This window comes from Opisthocomus hoazin, chromosome 1 (assembly GCF_030867145.1).
Source record: "Opisthocomus hoazin isolate bOpiHoa1 chromosome 1, bOpiHoa1.hap1, whole genome shotgun sequence".
NCBI classification, from domain to species: Eukaryota; Metazoa; Chordata; class Aves; order Opisthocomiformes; family Opisthocomidae; genus Opisthocomus; species Opisthocomus hoazin.
Window position 1 is genome coordinate 104,938,706 of NC_134414.1, and position 14,156 is coordinate 104,952,861.

The 14,156-nt window shown below is 38.2% G+C and overlaps 1 protein-coding gene across 5 annotated transcripts in view; it reads left to right on the plus strand.

Annotated features, from left to right (window-relative positions):
* The window catches only part of DSCAM (DS cell adhesion molecule), a 509,926-nt gene that overhangs the window by 354,587 nt on the left and 141,183 nt on the right, over positions 1 to 14,156 (plus strand). For all 5 annotated transcript variants that reach the window (XM_075431726.1, XM_075431754.1, XM_075431749.1 and 2 more), the window contains exon 11: positions 439 to 612. In XM_075431726.1, coding sequence (XP_075287841.1) covers positions 439 to 612 — 174 coding nt within the window. The remainder of the gene's footprint in view (positions 1 to 438; positions 613 to 14,156) is intronic.

Genomic DNA, 14,156 nt, shown 5'->3' on the forward strand with positions numbered 1-14,156 from the left:
TCATAAGAAATTCATTTGGTGTATGCATTAGGGAAGCATACTTGTATGACTGTTCAGCTGTAATTGTCAATAATTTATCAGCCTCTAAACGTACAACAAATGTGCCTTTTTACCCATGAGTGGTCTGAAAATCTCCTTCATTTTCTCTTTCCCGCTTTCTGTTTCTTCCACTTCTGCTTTGTACTCCTTTTAGCCCTTTACCTTTAAGATGGGCAAATTATTGCTACTATTACATTCCAAAAGTCTTTCTTCTTTCTATTTAATGATTTCAGTTTTGGCAAAGAAACATTCCATTTGTTCTGATGATGTCAGAAGCCATTCCTGTTTTAAATTCATTACGCCTTTAGGAACAGGAAGCTATAGTTTCTGCCTTATTTAAAAAAAATTGGAGATGCTCACCTTCCTAACTAACCTATTTCCATGGGGGTCTTGCTTTAGGTGCTGGGGTTCCTCAGTTCCAGCCTATTGCATTGAACGGTCGTATCCAGCTTCTCACAAATGGCTCCTTGCTGATTAAACATGTGCTGGAAGAAGACAGTGGATACTACCTCTGCAAGGTCAGCAATGATGTGGGAGCAGACGTCAGCAAGTCCATGTACCTCACTGTTAAAAGTAAGAACTTAAACACTTCTCTGTGATCCAGATATTACCATTGACTGAAAAAGGCTTGTCTACTGCATTCTTAGTTTGGAGGCAGGGGAGATGCGGAAGGAGGGGAGAGGTTGGTTTTGTTGGGTTTAGTTTAAATTTAATGTTGGTACACAGCTGCATGTGGTAGCACCTGGAAGTAAGTATGGTTAATAAAAAATATTGTTTAGTAGAAGGAGAAGAAGGGACTTAAAGATGAAAAGGATTGGCAACTCATTTAAATAATATGTGCCATGTCTATGAACTACAGCTGAGTAACAAAGGAGAAGTAAGAAAAATCTTTGGTTGAGGATAAAAAAAAATACCAAAACAAAGGAGGAATACCCACAGCAACTGTTACAGATCTCAGAAGTTGAAGAAATATGGATTAAAAAGTCCTGTAATCAATTCTTAAGATACCATGGATGGATATTATAGGTACATTTACAGTAGATACCGCAAGATGCTATAACATACTATAAGATACAACCGATACAGCCACAGCAGAAAATGCATCTAATTCTGTTGAATCTAGACTGTGCACACAACTTCAACCTATCTTTACTTTCTAGGCACAAGAGACAAAAGCAATCCAGTTTTTATGTGCATGTTAGTTATAACTCCTTCAAACATGAACATAGCTGAGAATATAAGGGAAATACTATAGGAAAAAAAAGCTGTAGAGATAATCTAATTTCTTGCTAGAGAAAAAAAGAGACTATTGACACCTTAACATGCCAAATGTTCCAGGATGACCTATTAGACAAGTACTGAAGGAGGTCACCAAGCCATGCACTTTCATGTTCGTAGGATTTTTGAAGAGTGACTGAGTGCTTTGAAGTTCTGAGATGCCAATCACCTTTAAAAAGGTACTCCCTTGAAAGTAAAAAGATTATTTTTTTTCTGAAAGGAAAGAAAATCCAATTTATTCTCCATTGCAGAGCTGTATTTTAGAACATTGATGTTTAGGTTTAGGGGTGGTGTTTGTTGCAATGTCAGAGAATGAGTAACTATGTTCTTTGAAAGGAGTGTCAACTTTGTTGATCTGCAAGCTCCAGTACCTCAGATGTCCTCTCTACTTTGATTTACCATAGTGACTTCATCTTCTGAAAAATAACATGATATCCCAACCTCTCAAGCAAGTATATTAATTACACACTTTTCCTGTGGATCAGTAGAAGTTCCAGCTTCTGTGGTTTCCATAACTGGTCATTTTTGGGCCAATCTTTAACTGTAGTAGCAATGCACTGCTCTAATATGCTACAGAAAAACAGCTTTCCTCTGGTTGGCAGCTATGCACACTGCCTGTCTGATCTCTGCATGCAGTTTCATGTGTGATAAAAGAGCATCCCTTATCAAATAAGAGCAGGAGCTTCCCTGGAGAGTCAGTTGCTGTTTGAATCTAATGAAAACCCCTCCAGCTCTGAGACAGCAGGCAAGCATGTCTGTACACCCTCACACATCCAAACTCACACACATACTGCTCCCAGCACGGCTGTTAGAGCAAACGCCATTAGCATCTTGGGGTGTGTGCAGAAGAGGTACAGCTTTAGCTTTAATCAAGCCCACAATAAGGACAAGCTGCTTTGGGGAAGCACGCCATGGTGGACTTCAGGGAGAGGTGGATCGCCTGTTCTGGTGGCACGGCTATGGCACATAATACTTGCACCTGGTCAAGTGGAGTGACTCCAAAGCGAGGGCCTAGACCTGCCTTTATTCTCTCTGGTAATGCATCTTGTCATTTGTTGTTTTCTTTTTATCTGTGATTGTTCTGGCTGCTTTTTCCTCTCCCCTACAAGCCTGTTTCTGGACCCTAGTCCTCAGGTGTAGCCCTAATACTAGTTAAAATCCTTGGGATTCCGTCATGAAATTCACAGTGTTCTTCATCAGTTGATACTGCTCCACAAGGTCACCCTAAATGCCTTCTCTGCTCAGAGGTAGAAGGTGAGACCTGGCCCAGGCAGTTGCTTCTGGGGGACCAAGTTGGTAAAAAAGAGCCTTTCAAAACATGAACAAAGATTAGTGTCAATACATTTTTTTGTGGCTTCCTTGTGACAAATTGGCTTCTCACTTTCCTTCAGTCTATATGTGGGTTGTCCATGAACAGTAGCTGAAATCACCTGATAAAAAAGTAGAATGGCTCAGATGGATTTAATCTCTGATCGTGAAATGGGACTGCCTCTCAGGAAGAAAGACATGACACCAGTCCCTTTACAGCTGCCGCCTCCACTTCTTAACTGTCCCTCGTACCACAGATACCTCATGTATGCAGATGTTAACCATTGATAGCATCGCTACAAACTTCAGAAAACCCACCTCTTATGCACAGGTGATTCTTCTCCTCCATGTTCAATAAAAGTTCCTACATACTCAGTTAGTAACATTGCTGGATAAATTTTTGCCTTTCATAGATACTGTTAAAAAATCTCTTAAATGAGACTGAATGCTTTACCCTTCCAGAATTTTTAGTGCCTCTTGTATCTAAACAGAAATGCTATTGACCTTTGGTGTCACAAGAGGTTAGACAATATTTGGTTTTCATAGTTCCGTAGTGGACAGAATAAATGTTGACCTAATATACTTCCATGACTTGCTACCTCTAAAACTGGCAGACTTTTTCTTAGTGGGAACCAGCTCAAGCTATAAAGCAACTTGTCTTGCTTAAAAAGACTCTTAATGCTAAGAAGGAAATTGTAGCAATTCCAGATACACATTTGTTTAGTGCCTCTGTTTGTTGCATGACACTTTCATGTCAGAGGAGCAAGTCCAACTTCTTGGTTGAAGCGAGATGATTGTATGAAGAGGGAGTGCAAAGCAAAAAAGATGAAGAGAAAAGAAAGATGCTTCAGGAATACTAACAGAATTGTTAAAAGAAAGAGCTGCCAGAGTCGATGGTGAATCGGGAACCACAGGGCTGGAATGCCAGCCATAAAAGCAGAGAATTTTCACTTTGCAGCTATTATCCTTCTCCCTTTCTTTTCAACAAATGGACGTGAAAATCACAATCAGTGATTTTTTCTCTTCTTCTGAACCAAGGTTAAGTAGTTCTTGAATTCCTTATTCCCTAAGACATACAATATTGGAAAATTATGAGAGAGATCTGGAATAACGAAACTAGTCCTGTCTTAAGAAATGACTCCTGGTGTCTGGGATGAGAAGACTTCTAAAGAATTTCAATAAAGGATAATATGCCTTTAACATGAAGGGAAGAACTAAAATTATTTAAAGGTTGCCTGGGAGTCACAAGGGAAGAGATGTCTGCTTAAAATGGACTGCCTGCCTGACTTCATCTGAATAAATGTCACACTTCCTAATTCCACTTTAGGGGCTATATAGAACATGTTAGAAAGGTATTGTGAAAAAATTTCCTCCTGAAAAGCAATTTTTCATTAAGGTATGTATGTTCCTATATACAGAATCTGTTGGAGACAGTAATGTTAGCCCTGCCCCTTCTTAAATGTAACACTTACAGTCACGTCAGTGTGGAGCCTGAGAAATTCTACTCTGATCACCAAAACATTTCCAACAAATCCTGTCTGCCAAGAAAACAAATTGCTTCATTCACTTTCCTCTTAAATATGCTTCTTAACTATTTGCGTTATACGTGTTTTAATACATAAACCTAAAACCATCAGTCAGACCCACACCTCCCTCCAGCAGGAACATACTAATCCCAGCTAATACTTCTAATGCTGAGTTTCACCACTTAAACATCTTTTAAGTAACCTTTTTCACTTTCTCCAGATGAGATTTGTTTCTCTGCATCTTCAGACAACTCATGGAAAAAAGAGGCCCTGATCACATAATTAGCTACTACTGCAAAAGGAATAAAAGATAATAGTAGTAATAAACACAAAGAAATGAACAAGATCCTTATGAAGGGAGATTCTGAATCAAGTGAACCTTTTTCTTCCACTGCTAGCTAGCAGTTGTTCCTCTGTATGGCTAAAGCACTGCAGCATTTGTTTGTTAAAATGGATAGAAGTCTATGCCTGGCTTCCTCTGTGAAACTTTATCTGGGCAGGATAAAGGCACACTTGCTTTGCTGCAACACCTGCAGTAAAGCCAGCAAGCCGTGATGGAGAACTCATTGCACTCTGCTCGCCAGGGTGCTTCTAAATGCTCATTCTAGTCTTTAGGAAAATAATCCCTTGGTGAGAATATAGGAATGTCAAGATTTGTCCGATTACATTTTCCTTGTGTATGAAAAAAATATCATTTATACATGGATGCTAGCCTTTTGTTGAAGTCCAATTTCTCATTAAAAATTCATATATACCACAAGATGTCAGTAAGGTTAGTATTGCCTGTTCTGCATCTGCAAAAATGGATTATCCATGGTATATTGTAAAGGAAGATAAAAATCACCATCTCTAACACCTTCACTAAACGCTTATAGGAAAAACAGCAATCATACTATGTCGAATTCACCTGAGCCCGGTTATTTTCGTATTTCTTAATCTGTCTCTGCTCCATTTCTTCACAGTCCCACAGTCTGTAAACAGTGTTTCTGTGGCAAAACAAAGTCCCCTGGTCTGATTGTGAACTCTGTTTTACTGTTTTCTTCTCCTGACATTCTGCCGTCTTTGAACAAAGGGCTTTTTTCATTTATTTGCTTCTTCGTAGACATTTTGCAGTTATCTCAGGTAGAGTGCATTTTTTTCCAGTGGACAAATTTGGCCAAAATTGGTAAAAATCTCTAGCTGGATTACTTTCTTATCTCCTCAGAATGAAAGGGTAAGGTAAAGGGAAACAAAACAAAAAATAATTTCAGTGGACTGAAATTACTCTTGTATCCCAAAGTGTCCTTTCTCATGAGCTGGCAAACTGCCCTTGCCTACCTTTGCCCTTGCCCTCATGACAGGCAGCTCTCCCTTTCACCTCCTATTTCTTGGCAAGCAAAGGCAAAAACTGTGTTAAATGTGAGGATGTGAACAAACTGCAGTACAGCTCAGATTAAATTCCAAGTCAGTGGTAATGGATTGTAACACTCTCTATCTGTTTTAATTACTTATTTATTTTCATTAAACGTACAGTCTGAAAGGTGCTGTAAGAAAGATACAGTAAATCTTGGAAACATGAAAATTCTCCCTAGGCACAGCTACTTTCTCTTGTTAGTGAAACAGCCCATTTTTTTTCTAATGAGGTCCTCCCACTATGAGAAATGAACAGGGTCTGAATGCTGTTTTCTGCCTCTTCAGACCATTGGCACAGCTTTGATATAGGGACTTGCACTTTAATCACCCATCATGTGTCATTACCCCGACAGGCGGCAGCAGCCGCAAGATACAAGCTCCAATAAATTGCACTGAAAATCGCTGAAGCGATCCTTTGTTGATTTTCCTTTACAGCTATTCAGTGGCAGATCAGCTGTCATAACAACACAGTGCCTGTGGCAACTGGGTGAAATTAAACGTGAAGTATGTTCAAGGTAGCTGGTAGAAAGCTGGAATATCCCTTTTCTTCTGTACATTCAAATGCCTTCTACTTCTCTCAGCAATGTCAAGCCTGTGGCAATTGGCTAAAACGAACGCTTTCTCTTGTGAGATAATTGCCAGATGTACTGCAGTGCAAATACTGAAGTGCTTTTGCATGCAAATCTTTGCAATACTCTATTTGAGGAAAAGAGGGGAGGTAAGGACTTCTCTCTTTTTTTAAAAAATATGTTTCTAATTGGGTGCAGGGAGAAAAAGAATCTAGCAGCCCTTTTTCTTTTCTTCAAGGCTGGTTGCACAGCCATGTTTCTAGCAGGAAGGTGAAACAGATTTCTTTCCAGCTAGCTAGCTAGAAAATGCACATAGCCTCTGCTGTATCTTTTCCATCTGTATCAACAGTATTGGCTTTTTTGTATCAACAGTATTATTTTTTTGTATCAACAGTGTATTGTTTTTTTCACGATAGTTTTCTCTCTCAGGTTTATTTTGCCCAAATAATAACATTCAAAAGGTAACACGGGTGGGGTTTATTTTCAGAGGTTCTCTTTCTCTTGAAATTTTAATAGTGGATACAGAATATGCAGGCTTTCTGGAGAAGTTACCAGTTTAACAAAATTGTGGTGATTTCATCTCTTGAATACCTTCACCTCTTCACTTTTCTTAGAAAGCCTTGTAAGGAATAAGCTTCACAAGGTACAGTCTCTAGCTGCTGTTTTATTTTCTCCCTTTACTGAACACATTAATAATACTTAAACACAGCCAAAACGCAGATATTTTAACAGTGTGTTCTCCTTTCTCAATCTTTATACCTCTTTTGTCCTGCTGAATTGGTAATTTATTCAGAGAAAATTTTACATGGCTCTCAGATTGCAGTGAACTCTGTGTCAGGTTTGGCCAGCTGCAGTCAGTAGACTGAACAACAGAGATGATTTCAGATCAAGGATTACAGCTCCTATGTCTCTGAACACTGCTGAAGCAAGACTTGAATATAATGTCTTCTCTGCTCTCCTCCTCCAGCTGAGGTGGTGGTGTGGCAGTGATTGATACAAGCTAGATAGATAATCCATTCATAATAACCTTCATCAAGAAAGTAGGCTTACAAATTGCAGTATGTTGTATTTGTCACAATACTGCAAACCCTAGTGTGCTAGAATATAATAAATGGTAATCCTGAAAGGCTCTTATCTGGGAGTAAACAGTCTGGAAATTATTCTTACTGATTATTTGGAAGCTCATTTGCTTGAAAGAGATTTTAAAACATAACTATTCAGATTTAAGCTTGCCTTCACGTGAAATGTGAATGAGTACTCTTATGGAACACAATATGTCTCAATAACCTTTTAATAGAAATATATACCAGTAAGCATAGGACATTTGACAGCCAGAATTTCAGGATTACTCATGTTGGAGTTACTCATTACTCTTCTACCAGGTTTAGTCTAGTAAACATTACTTCTCCTTCTAGTTTGATAGCACAGGTGGAACATCCTCAAATCTCTGATGTTCATTGTTGTCTTCCTCTCCACCTCCAGCAGCAAAGAGGTTGAGAGCCCTGCTCCTAGCTCTACCACCGCAACCCTTCTGTGCTCTCCGCCACCTCTAAGGCTCGTTCAGGAGCGTGGGCAGAGACCATCTGAGGGTGCGAGTCACTGCTTGACCCGCAGCAGCTCAGCTGGCTCCTTCAGGTGGAACAGCTTTGCAGGGCACACTCAGAGCGTGGTATTCAGAAGCACAGCAGTGAAGCACTGGGTCGTTGGAGCTGGATGTCATGGCATTTAGAGGCTAAGGTGACATCTGTCATATGATACCACACCAACTGGAAGATGGGGAGAGAAATGAGTAGACACAGTAGTTAAATTTGAACATTTATGTCAGAAATTCTCAGCAGAACACGCCACTCTTAAACAAAGAAATTCTTAAAAAAATTTATTCTGATATTTTTGTAAAATTATGAAGTGGTGCTAAATCTCAAAGCACTGTTATGCAACAGTGTATCTTCATACAAATATTGTAAAGACAGTGCTCCAATCAGTTATTTCGTCTTATCCACTAATCCACGTGGTAGACGAGTAATGACTAAACACTAACCATTCCCATAGTTCAGTAGTGGTGTTTACTGGTTTATCTAGATCAAATTGATTTCAAATGCTGTATGTATATAGGTACATAATGTCATTTTTTCTTGAATATTTACCTTAAGGGTCATTTAATTATTATATAAACACAGTGATTATAGTGTATATAATTCCCTGGATTTTCATGCTTCTGTTTTATTAACCCAAATAATTTTCCTGAGTAACGCTTTAAGATACAGATGTTGCTGTGAATATATTAGTTTAATTTGTGGGGTGAGGGCTGTATGAAGTGTGTTTTCTGGGTTTAACGTTGGCTTCTAGCAGGGGAAGTGCATGCATGATATGTTGTTGCAATGTCATCAAGAGTTCTGCCTACATCTTGCCAACAAAGATCAAATAAACTTAAATCAAGAGAGCATTGTAAAGCAATAGTGGAATGTAAATTAATTTAACAGGTATGTGCAGTACACGTGACTATTTCCATTTCAGAAAAGCTAGCTCTTATAGTACCGACCTTTTCCCTTTTCGCTTTCCTTTTTCCTTTCCCTTTTCCTTCCCCCTCATCGCTTTGCTCTGCGTCTAGTCGTGCCACCTGTAAGGTACATCACATTTACAAGGTAACTAACAATGTTCCATCAAGATGAAGCCTCAGGCTTAAAGAGGGTGGTATTCTCGTTTCTCACATCATTTTCCCTTCCCACCCACTGGTGCTCCTTCCTCTTCCTCATGGTCATCATTCTGCAAACCTCATACCTCTGCCTTCACTTCCTTCTTTTTTTTTTTTTTTAAATCCTTTTCCATCCCACACTCATTATTTTATCTGTCCGTTTCGGAGCTCCCCATTACTATTCTCCTGAGTTCAGGATTTGCAGAATGCTGTCTGAACAGTAAAAATAGTGGACAGAGTCTTAAATAACAGTATTTCTTCTTATGTGTCAGGGGTTCTACTGCACTTTGAATGACCTAATCACAATCTTTTTCAGCACAAGACCTATGTTTCAAAAGATGAATCACTGCTTTTTAGTATAGAATGTTGCCATAGGACCTGCATGATGATTCTTTGTGGGTTTTCAGTTTATTTATTTATTTATTATGGCCAATTGTTTACCCCTGTCTTTATTTTGATGTAAAAAACTATTTTTTTCTTAAAAAAGTGACAATGAGTTATAATTAAAAAAAAAATCACAATATTTAAAAAATATGTAGGATGTAAACTACATTTGGGTATCAAATGACACATGCCAAATCAGTTACATACATTTTCTGTAGAATTCTCCCATAGTAAAAGAAAAATGTAACAAATGTAGTTTAGATGCAAATATTATATGCTTCAGATAAGAGCTTATTTCTTTTTAAATCTATCAAATGTTGCTATTAGCCACAGACAATCTTTTACAACTGCTTCCATCAGTGCAATATTAAGCTTTTTTTTTTAAACAAGCAATTGTGCCTTTAAATATAAAGAAAGTGTCATTTTTTTGTAGCACTTTCTTTTTCTCTTTGAAGTAGTTTTTCAAGAATTGCATAGTAGCTTTATTCATATCCCTCCATGAAAATCGTACAATGGTACTCAGTATAAATACTGTGTATAGATTCTGTGATAATAAACATAAAAACAACAATTAAATTTATACCTGGGAGGCATACAAAAGGAACAGAAAATGCAAGGCAGGAAGAAGAGCTGTCTACAAGCTGAAGATGCTATATACATTAGAATTTAAGGTATTGCTTCCTATACACCTGCCTGCTGTGCATGTCAGGTGTAATCAGAAGAAAGGATTTGCAAATGCAGATTTTCTTTCAGCAGTCTAAATGTACTTGCTTTCTGGGAAACAGGCTTCCTTCAGCATAGATTGCGTTCCTAACCATTAAGATTCAACATCTGCATCAGTGTGTGAGCTCCCATCCACATTGTTCGTTCAAATATTTCTTTGGTATGCGATGCTTGAACGTATCTTAATCCATCAATTTTATGTTCCTTGGTAAAAAAAGGAAGTGTCCACTGATGGCCACAACAATTGATTTCTGAACGTCTTCAAAGTGTAGATAACTAAAGAAGCATGGTTCCATTTTTAGATAAATCCTGTTAGAATCCTGCAGGGTTAAGGAATTAATCGATTTGGTCTGTCAAACCTGGAGATAATGAAAGAATGAGCTCTTACTGTTGGACTGATTACTTATGATTAATCTAACCCAATCCATTTTTTTTAACTGTCTCCATCAGGCCACAGAAGAATTACTCTTACATTCGCTTTTTGTTTTCTTTTCCATAATGAGTTAGAATATTTGATTGTGCAGGTATTGTGTTGTCCAGGCAGTATGTACACCTTTGTGACATTAAATTTGCTTTCTCTATCATTGTTTATTCAGCGCTTAGCTTCCACCTGGCAAATTACTGGTAGCCCCTGGGAAAGCATTGTCATGTAGCTGTATGGATGTAGGTGAACATAGACCTGAATTCTGAAAATATAAATGATTCTTCAGGAAGGGAATAAATACTATAGTTTGAACTACAGTTCTTGACTTGTGAAAGAGTATTTTCCTTCAAACTTGTTATCTTGTTTAGAAATGTGCAAACCCTCCTGCTGACTTTGCAAAAGACTAAGCAACAGTATCGATTAACAATTTAGATGTTTATGAAAGTTGCCCACTATCTGCATTTATTAGAACAGAGACGTCTGTGCAGGTACAAGTAGGTCCACGTGATTGCTGTCATGAAATTGTGTTAGCTATGGTGCCTGTGCGTCTACGCCCTGGCATATTTGCTGGTGCAAGTTGGTGCATTTTCAGGTGATTGAGGGAGCAGCCCAACGTGAGCAGATGTTGGCAAAGGCATTGTTTAAATTCCCTGCTTTTATGACTGAAGCTTCTTCTGTTGAAAGTTTCTATACTTTATTTTGCAAAATATCATGTGATGCCATTATTCTGTAAAAGTCCAGTGAAATCTCTTTCTCTGATCTATGTAAGTTCATGGCCTCAGCACACAATATCTCTGTGTGCCCATGTGCATGAACATGTGAGCACTCACATAAACGTCTTGTTTGATGCTCATCTAGAAGAAAAAATGCAAAAAGGAGCAAAGCCCATCCAGATGTAGGCAGATGGTATAAGGTTTTCCTGAATATATTTCTTCTGCTGTTTGCTTAGCTGTAATACTGCTTTTGCAGAGACGCATGAAATTATTAACCTTTGGACGACTGGATGGAGGTCACTGATTTCAAATCTTTTCAGCAAAAAACAATTACACATCTAGGTTTTTAGCAGAAAAATAATTTAGAGCTATGATGGGAATTCTGCCTTCATTAAACACGATTCCTCTTGTCTGTGACATTCCTGTTATTTTGTTTGCATTAAATTTAATCCCTAAAGATACATTCTCAAAGAACATGTATCCTGAATACTGTATTCCTAAAGCCATTTTCTTCATTCTTCAAGCAGAACCCTGATTTATAAAAATAGTGTATATATACTATTGTCTTTCACGTGATCAGTGACATACTGAAGGACGCTTAGCAAACCAGATGGCTATTTAGGAAATTAAACATATGTTGCTAGGAGTTGGTTTTCTTGTTGTTATTTTAAAATTTGGCTCAAACATTCAAGAAAATGTCTGTGCATATATATTGTATGCCATGCTCTGTAAGTATATGTAACCAATCTCCAGCAAATGTTGTAAGTGTTTGGAAATTAATAGTAAAGCAGCAATAGATGTCAGTAGTCTGGCTTTCAGTCAGCACTGCAAGTTTTCTCAGTTCCATTTCCCCATTTTGAATTATTCTTGTATTAGTTAAAATCAACTCCTAAATGGTATCGTCAGTGACCTAAGAACATCTTTCTACCAATTGACATGTCATTTTGAGAGAGAAGTACCTGAGAAACAACCCTGTTCTCTTACTCCCATCTTTTTCCTCACAAAGGACAAAGGTTTTCAAAAGATCAGATGTCTTTTCTGAAAGTCAGATGGTACAAACTAGTGACCACAAAATGAGAGTGACAGAAAAAAAAGATTACTTCAACATAGCTATTACATAAGTACATTTTGTTGCAAATCTTTAGAGCAGTAGAAAAAGCATCTGCTAGAGGATAATTTTTTCTTAACTTTTAATTACTAGCCATTGATTTTGGTAATTGCACACATGTACATACACAATGCTGCAGCAAGATTTCACTTCTGTGGTCTTAATTCAAAACTGGCTTTTAAAATGAGTGCCTGTTACCGTAAGTGCTCCATAAGAAAGCAGTGCTCCGCTATTTTTGTCTTACTTTGCAATGCAGCATAACTGTTGCATTTACAACTGGTACAAGCTGGCTCTTTGCCATGCACTTAGAGCCATAAACTCATACTTTCAGCAAGGAAAATCTCCTGCTACCAGATTTTTAAGTGGTGACTTGTCAAGCTGAAATAAGGAAGAACAGACTTTTCATAAGTGGTTGCATATTGTTGTTCAAAATCCAATTACCATTTGCTAAATGCCCATCTCTAAGATTTAAATAATAGTTAAATGAAGTTCCTAGCTTTTAAGAAAAATGAGCATGCACCTAAATGTTGAGAAAGAGCATTACAGGAGTGCACAGCAATGCTGGATGCCCTCAAGAATTTTGCTGACTCCAAGTAGCATCTGTGTCTGTTCCCAGATGTATTTCAGGGAACCCTTTGGTGCTTTGGGGGCTGCTGAGAGGAGCAGGTCTACTCACGGTTCCCTGCCTCCCTCCTGTCCTGTTTTAATCTATCTGGAGGATTCGGCGTGATCCAGGCTTCATCAGTGGTAGCTTATGCGAGCAGTATATTTTCAAATGCCTTCACAGGGATCCAGTCTCATTCAAATCTCTTTAGACACATCGTAGGTAGTTTTCCCGAGGACTATGTCTGTGGCAGGTTGGAAATTTCATTCATTCCCTGCTATTTTTTTGTGGCTGTTTCTGAATGCAGATATCACTATGAAAATATTTTGTGCCCAAACACAGCCTTCTGAAAATGCAAATAAACCAAAAATGTCTCTGAGGGGCTTTTCTAGCCTTAAGGGAGAGGAGTGAAACATGAAGCTTGAAAAGAAATTGGGAGGGGGGGTTTCTAAATATATCTTTTTTTCCACGAAGCTATAAGCAGTGAAAAGCAGAATATAGTTTGCAGGAAAATCACAACAGACATTATACTAAAGCCATGGCATGACTAATGTCAGAACATCGAACAGCCATATATATTGGCAAAAATATGATGACAAAAATAGACTATGTTTTACCTGGTCAAGAGGATGTCCATTATAACAGTGAGGCATAGAAACTATTAAACATACGTATGAAAGCTTCCTATGTTTGAACTGCCTTTAAGACAGTTTGCTTTCCCTGGCGTGCAGACAAGGATGTAAGAAGTGTGCTTTTCTGTCTCAGGGCTTATAGAAGAAAGGAGGAGTGACATTAACTGCAGTGCGTTTGCTATCTACATGTCTTCAGCTTTATTGTGTTAGCTACGTAGGCTGATGAGCTGTAATTGTTTCCTGGCCACTGTTGGTAGGAGATAGGGTGACAAAGGGTTTTGGAGCACTGCTAGGTTCCTGTTTCTCTCATTGATCTCTATGAGAACAATCATTATGATAATGATTCTAATCCAAGCTTCTGTAATATAACTGAGTAATAAATGCTTCTTGGTTAATATGCCTCAATTAGTGGGTCACCCAGTGTAGCTGTAGCAGGTTGGAAGTAAGTAGCTTTCAGGATCTGAGCACAAATGATTATAGGTTTTCTTTCCCTTTTTAGATGAAATGGATTCATAAGCCTTACTCAAATGAATCACTCTTGTAGTCATTAATTATAGTATACACATGTTAATGACATCATTATCAGAAGATAACATAATGTCCCAAGGACCACGTGATACAGTTGTTTCCTGTGCAAACAATTGTGCTTGATAACACAGCCTGTCACCAAATGTCAAAAGAAACCACATGGTGTCTTGAAATGATTGTGAAATTATCATGTGTCACAGCTATGTATGTCATAAACAATACCAGGATGACTGAGT